The sequence below is a fragment of the Hemicordylus capensis genome, chromosome 3 (assembly GCF_027244095.1).
Source record: "Hemicordylus capensis ecotype Gifberg chromosome 3, rHemCap1.1.pri, whole genome shotgun sequence".
Taxonomy (NCBI): Eukaryota; Metazoa; Chordata; class Lepidosauria; order Squamata; family Cordylidae; genus Hemicordylus; species Hemicordylus capensis.
The window spans coordinates 320880594-320892925 of record NC_069659.1 but is presented as its reverse complement, the minus strand read 5'-3'; the positions used below and the strand labels follow the sequence as shown (position 1 = coordinate 320892925).

General features: G+C 42.3%; 1 protein-coding gene across 8 annotated transcripts in view; it reads right to left on the bottom strand.

Moving 5' to 3' along the window:
• MED12L (mediator complex subunit 12L) overlaps nucleotides 1–12332 on the bottom strand; it is a 324835-nt gene that overhangs the window by 70417 nt on the left and 242086 nt on the right. For 7 of the 8 annotated variants that reach the window (XM_053305817.1, XM_053305821.1, XM_053305823.1 and 4 more), the window contains 4 exons: nucleotides 10261–10488; nucleotides 9089–9230; nucleotides 6306–6426; nucleotides 4854–4949 (listed from right to left, as the gene is read on the bottom strand). In XM_053305817.1, coding sequence (XP_053161792.1) covers nucleotides 4854–4949; nucleotides 6306–6426; nucleotides 9089–9230; nucleotides 10261–10488 — 587 coding nt within the window. The remainder of the gene's footprint in view (nucleotides 1–4853; nucleotides 4950–6305; nucleotides 6427–9088; nucleotides 9231–10260; nucleotides 10489–12332) is intronic. The other variant, XM_053305818.1, reaches the window with a different exon arrangement.

Here is a 12332-nt window from a genome sequence, read left to right as displayed (position 1 = left end):
TACCAGCTTTGTCACAGGACCAATTGGATTGGCGGGGTTCAGTGGCCTCCCAGTCCCCGGAAGTCCCGCAAGGCACCACATGAGTGTGTGGTGCCTTTTGGGGAGCCTTTTGATGCTGGGAGGCTTCCTGTAGCCTCCCAGTCGGGAGGCTACTCATGAGTCAGTGTGGCGTGGAGCCACACCACACAGATACACAATCGTTTAACCCACTTTTTGGGTGCTCCTGTGCCTGAAACCCGGGTTAAGTAGCGGGCCACTTAAGAGGGCTCACCGTCGCACTGTCACTAGGAGCCACGCGGTTCCCATTGGGTCTCAAAACCAGCCGAAACCGCGCTGGGCTCCCTTAGCCCGGTTTTGGCTAGTCGTGAGAACAGCTTCATATATTTAGTAAGTAAAATTGAACATTTGACTAAACACTTAAGCCAGAGTTAAAGCTAGGTAAATATTAGCTGAAATGAAAAATGTTACATCTACATCCAAATCTCTCTGCAATAAAGGGAAAAAGACTGGCAGCTCAGTCCTATGCATATCTTCTTAGAAGTCCAGCAGAGTTCAATAGGACTTACTCCCAGGCAGGTGTAGATAGGACTGGAGCCTTAGACACTGCTGGTTTTTAAACACTTTATTTCATTCAAATTTCACATAAGGTAAACCGCTCGTGCGGAGCTAGTTGCCTCTCCTAGCACCTCACGGGAGCTGGACCCTGATTAGGCATCAGAGTGCACGTGCACCTCTCATTTACGTGCACACAAGGCGCTGGGAAGTTTGGTTACCTCTCTCTTCGCTGGAACAAGGAGGAAGGTAATCAAACTCCTTAGTGCTGGGCACTTGAAGGGGCGGGTGAAGCGGGGTGTGGGCATGGCAGAGTGTGGCTGAGAGGGAGTGCTGCTCGCCCCCAGCTCCAAACCCTCCTAGGGACAGCCCTGAAGGTAAACATAAAATCCAACAATAAAGATTCATTCAGATGCAGATATACACTTAAGGTAAAGATAATGCTGGGTTATTGTCATAGCAAAGAAACAGACTGATACTGACTTTTAACAAAGTTTAATGGGACTTCTATTAGATTAATAGGGCAAAATTTCCCTCTCCAGTCCAATCTAGACACAGAGGTTAGAAATGAGGCACTGCATTTGTGGAGTCCCCCCAGAGTAACACAGTTTTCCTGTTCCTATTGTGAGAAACTGTAGCAATGGGAATTTTTGACTTTGGGGGCATTTCTCTAATGTAGTGCTGCATTACAAACCTCTGTGTCTAGATTGGAGGAGGGATTTTTGACATGTTAATCTAATAAGATGTTGGCAATAAACCACGGACAATCAAGGGAAACTGTGACAGCACTGACTTGCCAACAGACATTTTTGCTGCATCAATAGGGCTTTCCAGTCCTTGGATTTGTTCACCAACACACTCCTCCCCTCACTGTTTTTACAGGCTGTTAATATACACCACCACCCAAATGGTTGATGATTCAGAACTTCCTTTTTAAAAAAACAACACCTGCATGTTCTTTCTGGTTATGCGATCCCATTGTGACAAGTTTATGATACTTCACAGTTAATCAGATCTGGCTCCATGATAAAGTTACTGAAGGGAAAGAAAGCATGACACTGCCTTCACTCCGAATGGAGATGGGAAGAAACCACACACTGACCCACAGACAATGCTTTACACCAGTGATTCTCAAACTTGGGTCCTCAGGTGTTATTGGACTTCAACTCCCATAATCCCCAACCAAAGGCCACTGAGGCTGGGGATTATGGGAGTTGAAGTCCAATAACACCTGAGGACCCAAGTTTGAGAATCCCTGCTTTACACAAACACTCCCTAGCTTGGTTCCTTTGCTCACCAGAAAAGCACAGCAAGACTGGGAAAGGCAGTCTGTTTGCCTCAACAATGTGTTCACCATCATGACCTTTCATGCCCTTCCAAGTTGACAAAAGGGGTGTTAGTTTCAGGAGGGGCAAAAATGTTCACAAGAATCAGCCCCTTGTGACAAGTCCTTTTCCTGATCTGAGCTTAATTCAAGATTTTAAAATACCTTTCAGAAAAATAATGCCTATGTCAGGGTCCCTCCCTGACACCCCTCTCAATTCCAGGGAGGTGGTTTGTTTTTATATTGATCTATGAAAATTTAGACTTCTGGGGATTTATTCAAGTTTTTTTTTTTTTAACTTTCCCTCGCTGCCACTATATAAATCTTTGTTACCTTGCTCTCGGTACTCAACACCTTTGGCTACGTAGCCTCACGAGTGCAGGATAGGTGTATGTTCAGGATATAAATGAAACAAAACTTGAAGTGTAAAATGAAAACAAGAATAAGTTTATTATTTACTGATTAGACTAAAGACCTCCGCAAAGCAGGGCACACAAGCTTCTCTACCAAGTTAGTAGGTACACCCGCTGTTCAACTTTCTGAGTGTTACTTTTCATCTGGATAAAATGTTACATATGCGGTAGTGGGTCACATAACTGGGACAGAGGTCATTAAAACTGGGTTTGGGAAATTAGTGAATTCTTCCAGACCTTCTTGTCTGTTACTAGTCAGGTTGCAAACTGTGCTGCATGGCACAGGATGTCCCTATTTGCTCGTCCCATTCGGGACTCAATTTCTCCTGCTTTTTGACTGTTTTTACTTTCTTTCTTTTTTAACTTTTAAAGCTGCTGCTGCACGGCAGTGGAGGGGGATGGAGGCAAGAGCTCTGCCCGCCTTCCAAACTATGACAGGGGAAGTTGCGCTGGAGGCAGGTGGAAGAGATGGCGACGAAAGAGCTCCTCACTCATTCTCGCCTTCCTCCCAAATTAGGCAGAGTGGGCCGATTTCAGGCCTCTGCGCATGCGGGCTTACAGAGGCCTGAAATCAGCCCAATCTACCTCATTTGGGAGGAAAGCAGGCACAAGTGATGAGCTCCTTTGCCTCCATCTTTCCCACATGCCTACAGCCTGCCTGCCTACAGCCTGCCTGCCTACAGCACGCCCACCCCGACTTCACCGGTCATCATTTGGGAGGCGAGCAGAGCTCTTGCCACCTGCTCTGCTGCTGCCACGTAGCAGCAGCAGCCACCCACCAGCACCAGCCTTGCCAGGTAAACGTGCCTGGCATCTGGAAGCCAGGCTGCACCCTTGCCACATGGGGCCAAGCCCCACTCCTAGGTGCCCCCTTTGTGTCCCAAATTCGGCCAACATAATGTTGGCAACCCTAGTTACTAGGAGCTGCCCAGAACACTGCTGGTTCCCCAGCCTCTACACATTCACCATTCAAGTTCCACACAACCCTCCTGAACAACCTCTCCTTTTCACAACACACAAACCAATCTCTCAACTCTCAGCCCCAAACACCTCTAATTCCTACTCAACTAAGCCCAACTCTCCTCCTTCTCCCTCTCCCCAACTGCCTTTATTTTAAATCCCTCCCCTTCTGAACCTTCTGTGCCTGGTTACTGGGGTAACCCACAAACACTCACAAACTCACTCAGCAGCTCCTATATGTCCCTTCGCAGCCTACAGCAGTCACAATAGTAACTCTTTAAGAGAGCATCTTCTTCACTACAAGCCCCACCGCCCACTGAGGTCATCTGAGGAGGTCCATCTCCAGTTACCGTCAACTCATTTGATGGCTACACAGAGATGGGCCTTCTCAGTCACTACCCGAAGATTGTGGAATGCGCTCCCTGCTGAGATACGATCCGCCCCATCGCTAGCAATTTTCAAAAAGCACCTGAAAACCCATCTTTTCACCCAAGCTTTCTCAGCTTCCTAAATTGGTGGTGGTGGTGGGGTTAATCTCTGGTTTATTTTTAAATTGTTATATTGTTTTAAGTTTTTTGTATATGTTTTTAACTTGTTTTATGCTATTGTTAACCACCCAGAGATGAAAGTTTGGGGCAGTGTACAAATCTGATAAATAAATAAATAAATAATAAATATAGTGGGGCGGGTTCTGTGCAGCTATTAAGAGCATGGGCTATACAGATGAACCTGGCTTAGATCTGAACAGATTAAAATGGTTTTCTCTGATCAGATTGAGATGGTCACACACCAGGGTAGCCTCCATGGATGAAGTACATATTCAGCATGGAGAGACTTAAAAGGCTGAACCAAACTGAATAATAAAATAGGGGGAAATATTGACTGATGTGCATCTGGCTCTGCTCAACCTTGCATCTTTTGCTACTGCTCTGTAGACCAGGTGTCTACATTGGTATCTTCTGGCACACAGATACCTCTTACCTCTCTAAAATTTGCTATGGATAAAGGAATAGGCATCTGTCAGAAATTTCTATTTCTGACTTTTGTGAACAAGTCAAGCATTTCTAATGGAGACAGATAATGAACAGAAGTTACAAATTTCTACGTGTGTGTGTACATGCATACAAACACAAAACTTCATACTTAGCAGAAGTGGGAACGTGTTTAAATATTGAAACGATCTGTGTGGTGGCTTAAATCTTAATTCCCTTGGGTGCACACTATGAATACATGCAGTGGAGAGCCGCAGCCAATGCAAGGTTCATGAAGCATGGCTCTGTGGTATATGCACAGATTTTTTTTAAGAAGTCTGAATTGTCTTTTACATAATAATTCAGTTTCAATTTTATTAGCCGTCCACAGACCTTCATACAGTACACTGCAGGGAAACTAAATATTTAACATTTCCTTGCTTCAACTGTAACATGCTGTATCCCTTAGAGAACAGCTATACATGAGATTTGTGCCTCAAGAGTATGAATTTCCATCAAAATGTTCTGCCCAAGGGAAACTTTGGAGTCAGCTTCATCAAATTCTTCTGAGAATTTTGACATGAAATGCAAAGGCAGGGCAGGTGGTCTGCAAATACCAGTTGGAGTACTTACCAGCTGGCAGCAGGGAAACTTCAGTTGTCCTAAATAGATGCAACAAAAGCCGACATGTCATCCTTGCTCCAGGCTCAGCATCTGGATCTCCACAAGCTGTGGGAAAGAGATGCTAACAGATCACCATACCACAGCAAATTAAAATTTCAGTGCCAATAATTCAGTTACATTTTGCAGCTGGTTTGCTCTCCTTGCAATACTTCTGTCAATCAAAAATAGGAAAAACTGGCAACACTCTGTTAATTTTTTTATTATAGAAAATTCTGAAGTGCAGCCAATCCTGTGCAAAATGCACACAAATATCAAAAGGTTCTTTCCCTGGGAGTTTTCAAAATACTAATAGAGTTCATAGGAGAGGTTATTTTAAAGTTATTTTTAGATAACTGAATTTGCTTAGCAGATCAAACATAGATTGACAAGGTAGCTTGTGGGGAAAAAAATAAGAAATATGAGCATGAGAAAGGAAAAGTCTGCAAAAGCATTAAGGGTTTTGGAGAAAAAGACAAGAAAAGGTTATGGGAAATGCAAAGTTGCATTACTTGTAGGAGCGGGAAAACGTAGGACAATGGCCGAAAAAGCAGAGAAAGACAAGAATGACAAGTACATGTGATCCAGGAGCTGAGAGGGAGACAAGCATGCAGGAAATTCCAAAAATGCAATAACATGATGCCATCAGACTGTGGGAAGATTAATGCATCTAACCACTTTACAAGATGCTGGCAGGAGATCAAAAAGCAGCAGACACACACACAAACATTTCTAGTTGTGGAAGCAGAAAAGGCACATTGCATTAAAAAAAATAAATCCAAAAAGGATAAGTTAGCCTCTGCCTTGCTCTCTGGCATGGAGGTAATTGACCATGACATGAATAGTAAGAAATGGTCAGCTGAGAAAAAGAACAGATTGCACTTTGCATGATCATGGCATTACTTGCCTGCCCCAAGATTTTCCCCCAAGACACTCACATTAATAATGGGCCTAGAAAGAGCATAAAAAGGTTAGCATCCAGAGTGCCCTGGCTATCTTATGCTTTAAATGAATTAGATACTGGGAAATTGTTTTAATTTATTTTTATGCATTTATATACCATCGCAACTTGTGTCTAGGTGGTTTACATCCAGCTTTACACAATTCACCAGAGAGCCAGCATAGCACAGTATTCTGAGTGTGGGACTAGGGCTTGGGAGGCATGGGTTCGAATCCTCACTTTGCCATGAATGCCATGAATCCTCACTTTGCCATGAAGCCCACTAGGCGACCTTTTGGGCTAGTCTCTGACAGCCTAACCCACCTCCCAGGGTTGTTCAGAGGATAAAATAGGGGGGGGGGGGCATGCATACCACCCTAAGGTTTTTGGTAGAACGACAGAGGACATATATAAATAAAATACGATCCATACATGAAAACTTGAAGGAACCAAGTGAGACTGCCCTGGTTTCACTGCTGTCTTACCTGCTGTAAGCAAAGAAGGAAGTGCAACGTGCTGAACGACATCTTCCAGGAAAAAACACTGCCGGGCTACAAGTATTGCGACGAAGGTGGCCAAGGAGTCATGGAATGAGAGGTCACTCACCTTCAAGGAAAAAATTGCTCTGTAACTGCCCTCCAAGATCATTCGACTGCAGACAAACATGGCAGGATCACTGGACTACAGACTGAATAACTGGACTGAAATAAGGTCTCAGGCCCTATAAACTAGAATTAAGGTTTCTGGGCTACAGGTAGTCTGCTCTAACTAAACAGACTGGAAATGTATGTGTTTTTATGAAGATAGGGGTTGAATCAGGCATAACACCAAGCCATGGACGATTGTTTATTTTATTTAACATATTTATTTATTTAACACATTTGTATACCACCCAAAATGCAAGTCTCTGGGCGGTTTACAACAAAACAAATAAAAAGGTTAAAACATTTCAACAATTTAAAATGTTAAAACTATTAAAAACACAATTAAAATAATATATAATTAAAAGCCAGAGTGAACAAATGCGTCTTGACTGCCTTTTTAAAAGTTGTAAGAGATGGGGAGGCTCTTATTTCAGCAGGAAGTGTGTTCCAAAGCAATGGAGAAGGCCTTTCCCTGAGTAGCCACCAGATGAGCCAGTGGCAACTGCAGACAAACCTCTCCAGATGATCACAATGGGCGGTGTGGTTCATAGTGAAGCAGGCGCTCTCTTAAATACCCAGGGCCCAAGCTATTTAGGGCTTTTTAGGTTATAACAAAAACCTTGTATTTTGCCCCAAAACTTCTCGGCAGCCAGTGTAGATCTTTTAAGATAGGAGTGATATTGTCTCTCCGAGATGACCCAGAGACCAACCTGGCTGCTGCATTCTGGACCAACTGCAGTTTCTGGACTACGTACAAGAGCAGCCCCACATAGAGCGCATTACAGTAATCAGGTCTGGAGGTAACCAACAGATGTACTACTGTGGTTGTTTATCTCAAGAAACAGACGCAGCTGGCGTATCAGCCAAAGCTGATAAAAGGCACCTCTGGCCACTGCCTCAACCTGGGACACCAGGGAGAGGTTGTGTCCAGAAGCACCCCCAGACTGCATACCTGTTCCTTTTGGGGAAGTGTGATGCCACCCAGAACTGGCAGATCAAAATCATCTCCCTAGTTCCGACCCCGCACAATAAGTACCTCCATCATATTTGGATTCAGCCTCAGCTTGTTATCTTTCATTCAGCCCATCACTGCCTCCAGGCAGGTATTTAGGGAGGTTATGCCTTCTCCTAGTGATGTTGACATGGAGAAAAAGATTTGGGTGTCATCAGCATATTGATAACACCCTGCACCAAATCTCCTGATGATCTCTCCCAGCAGCTTCAGGTAGATGTTACACAACATTGGAGACAATATGTAGCCCTGAGGGACACCATACTGAAATTCAGTTTTTGAAGAACAACAGTCTCCGAGGGACACTATCTGGAATCTGCCTGAGAGGTAAGAGCGGAACCACTGCAAAGCAGTGCCTCCCACCCCCAACGCCCTCAGATGCTCCAGAAGAATACTATTTAGTATCGAAAGCCGCTGAGAGATCCAAAAGGGCCAACAGAGTCACACTTCCTCTGACAATTCCCAATTGGAGATCATCCGTCAGGCCAACCAAGGCAGTGTGTAAGCGAACCTCAGGCTCATGTTCTCCCTCCTTCCCCCACACTTCCTCTTTCATAGTTCACCATTATATCTAATCTATTAAGCTATAGTCTTTATTGGTCCTCCCAACTAGAGAGCAAGCACAAACTAGTAGCATGCTGATTTGGATGCAGAAGCTACAAAAGCAAGGGAATTGAAGTGTACAAGTGGAAGCAGGAATGACTTAGCCGAAGGCTCATGTGTTACCTTCTTGTTTCCCCCCCTCTATTCCTGCCTGCCTCTTTTGAAGTGAGAACACCATGACTTAGCAATAGCAATAGCAATAGCAATAGCAATAGCAATAGCACTTACATTTATATACCGCTCTATAGCTGGAGCTCTCTAAGCGATTTACAATGATTTAGCATATTGCCCCCAACATTCTGGGTACTCATTTTACCAACCTCGGAAGGATGGAAGGCTGAGTCAACCTTGAGCCCCTGGTCAGGATCAAACTTGTAACCTTCTGGTTACAGGGCGGCAGTTTTACCACTGCACCACCAGGGGCTCTTAATTTGCCTTCAGTAATGTTACGACTTCAGTAATGTGGCTAATCACTGAAATCTGATTGGCCATATTGCAATGTGATGTATTCACACTCACAAACATCTATTGGCTGCTATAACAAAGTGAGATAGCTATAGAGAAGAGGAAATAGGCCAACACACACACACACACACACACACACACACACGATAAAGCATGTTGGTGGTGTGTGGGTGTTTTGGGGCGGGGTGGCAGCATTTTGTACTTCTTGAAAACCGCACTAAAAAACTTGGAAGGTACATAATCCAGTATACTAATTCCCTCTCACAATTCAAATCAACTTGCTACCAGCAAGCCAAAGATGCAAGCACTACTGCGCTTGGGTATACGGAAATGGCATGGGAACTACACCCATTGTAAGCCCAGCCTCCCAATCAATCCCCCTCATGATTTTTTAAAAAAACCTTAAGCAAGTTTAACTGCATGACCATAATGTTAGAGTATCTTATTGGTAAAACAACAGATAGGCAGTGTTTACATAACAGAGTGGTCCACAAGGCAGATATAGAAAGGATTATCTGTCTATAACAGTATATTCTGAACTTACATCCACACTGCAGAGAAGGTCATTAAATCCCCAAACATGGTTTGAAGAGCAACAAAGGGCTTTCAAGACCCCTAACCATTCTGAGCTTAGAACTGTGCAGCAAGCAGTTAACTCTGCACACAAGTTAGCAATGTCATTAATTCTAGAAGAGAAAGAAACACTGGTGTTAGCTGACCAATAGAAGAAGAAGAAATCACATCATGGCAGCTGAATGTTTGCTAGGCTCAACAAGACAATGGCTTGGATTCAAAGGTACCTTTCTACAATTGGAAGGGACTTCTGTTCACACTTAGTGACCCCGCTCCGCCTGCAATCCAGACTTTTTCCAAAGTCTGCAGAATGCTTTTCAAAATATTTTTATTGCCCACTAGAGTGTATGTGCTACAATCTGTATTCAACATATTTCTCATACTGTAATGCAATCTCCAAGACATTATGGTTCTACATGAAAAATTTTCCAGTAGCACTCGCAGAAGAGTTCACAAAACACTTCTAAGTCATTTTCTTCCTTCACTCTGCTCTTTGGATCCAAGCCAATCATCTCTAACTAGTGGGCCAAGACCTACAAATGGACTACACAAATAGCACCCCATTTTTCTTTTCATTATCGGGTTTTGTTTTTTTAATGAAGAGAATTATAGGAAAGGGAAAGGGAAAAATGACCATCTACATTTTTAAAAAGTGGGTCCCATGTTGGGATTAAAAATAAAGATCACAGGCAGAAAATGGAAATACTTTCACATAACAGATGTATACATCCTAGACTTCTATTTTAGAATATTTTCATTTCATTTCACACAATTAATTCCCTTTTGTATGGGAAGCAATTTAGAAAAAATAAGTCCATAAATTAACGAACACGTAAAATGGAAAGAAAGCAGAATTAAGTCACGACAGAACAAATGGACATTATGTGCACATCCGTGCAAACACACTTCTTTGTCAAGAAAGATTATCTCAAAGGGGAGAAATCGTATATGAAGAAGCTCCCATATACAAAATTAAGTAGGATGCAGTCTGAAAGAGGTAAATTGAGCAATGCAACATTATCATAGAAGAGAAAATTTGTCAGTTAAAGTAATGGCAAGAAGCATACAAAGGTCAGGGGGGGAGGAAGAGAAAGAGGAACTCAAAATTACATGTTCATAGAAGCAGACAGTCCTTTCACCTACCTTCCTGCATCCTGATGGCCCATGCATACATTCATTAGGGCATTACACACAAAGCTATAACGACTAGGTGCATTGTCACTCAAGATCTTGCCCAACATAGAATAGTTGAGGCTGCGAATTGAGGGGTTCTCAATAAAATCCAACATGAATTCTGGATCCCATAACAAATTGGAGTTTGAGGGCTGCACATTACTATAGATGGTTTGCTTTACTTTTGAACAGGCACTACTAAATGCAAAGAAAAGAGTAGGGTTAGTAAAAAGAAGAACTTTGCATAAATAAGGCAGTTTAGATTTCTGAAATGTTTATTCAAAGTTAAGCTAGGTGGTTACCAAATCTCTTGTATTGTTTTGTTTCCCACCTGTACTAACTGAATGAGTTTTCAAAATTAAGCCCTGAATGGACTGTCCAAAATCATCAAACATCTACCTATGCTGAAAGCTAATCTTTAGAAGCCTAACTGCAAAGACAGCAATACAATTGCAAATATGGACACCACCATGAAATCTTTTAACTTCAAATGATATAGTGACTTCAAAAAGGAAACCATTTTTAGCAACTGTCTTAATTGTGTGCCATCCTCCATTCGTATTAGTGAACAGAATAGGAGTACTGAAATAATTCATGCTTTTAAAAGTTCAAATGTATATCTGCTCCCTGGACTTCAAAGCCCTCTAGGTGGATCAGAATTTAAAATAATACAATAAAACATACAAATTGTATCTAAAACCAGTAAACAGATACAAAATCATTGTCATAACACCACCATGCAGCTAAAGGCAGTGGTGGATTAACGGAGAGCCAGAGTAGGCATTTGCCTATGGCGGCAAAATTTGAGGAGCAGCAAATTTTGCCCCTCCTCAAATTTTGCCACCCTTCTTTGTGAGCAGCAGCAGCTGCAGCAAGGGTGGAGTGGGAGAGGAGGAAGTCCCCCCCCCCGTTTTACCTTATTTTCTGAAAGGCAAACCTTTTTTGTTTAAGGTGAAAGGGCGGCAAAAGCCTTTTTGCCTATGGGTGGCAATCAGCCCCTGACTAAAGGATATCTATCTATCTATCTATCTATCTATCTACTGGAGAATTAAACTGCAATAAAGTTTTAGATAAATAAAAATATTTCACCACTTTTCTATACATTCTAGTAGAAGGCATTCCAAAAAAGGTGGGATCTACTAGAAAAGCGCTCTTCCTTCTAGTGGGTGTCAACTTACTAGAGCTGTTATAGGACTCCAAAGAAGGACTTTGCTGGAAGAAACATTGGCATGGAAAGGTGCGATTTTTCTTCGTCTTGAATAAAATGATCATTAAATTTTGAAATTCAATTTTTAATTCAGGTACTCTCTAACTTCAAAGTACTGTGACATTCTAAAAATACTATCACATTCCATTAGAATAAAAGATTATTTATTTGCAGAATTTGCATGCTGTTTTTCAACAACTGTTCTCAGAGCAGTGTATACATGAAATGGTCAATAAAATAGCTAAAACCAGTTAAACTCCAAATCTCAACACTGCAATAAATATCAGAAAGTACATAACAATGAGGCATCCGAGTGAAATTCTGCAAGAGTGTTACAGAGCTCTCAAGAAATCACTGAAACAATCCTGCTTCATGAGGCATCAATGTGGCATCCAAATGAGACTATATTTGGTGCAGCACCTCACCAGCTGTTCATAAAATCTGGAGGTTTGTATGCATTTGAGCAAGGTTCATACGCTTCTTGACAAAATGTCAGATTAGATGAAGCAGAAACTATAAATGCAACTTGATTAAAGACTTCCAGCAACAGTTAACAGATGGCAAACCTCAAACATGCTTTGTAAAGTGTTTATTCAAAACCCTGAATGCAGCTGAGTAAATCAGAAAGCATCCAACTTGTGATAACAATAAGCTCATGTTTCATAAACACATATGGAGGTTCTTTTCCTTCCCTACAGTGTACCACACATCTTGTGACCTGAACCAAGGAAATTAAAACTGGCTGACACCCTCAGCTTTACTACTATGATACCAGACCTTGGAGGATCAACAGTCAGAACAGAATGACAACAGGGATTCAATCTTAGAATTAACA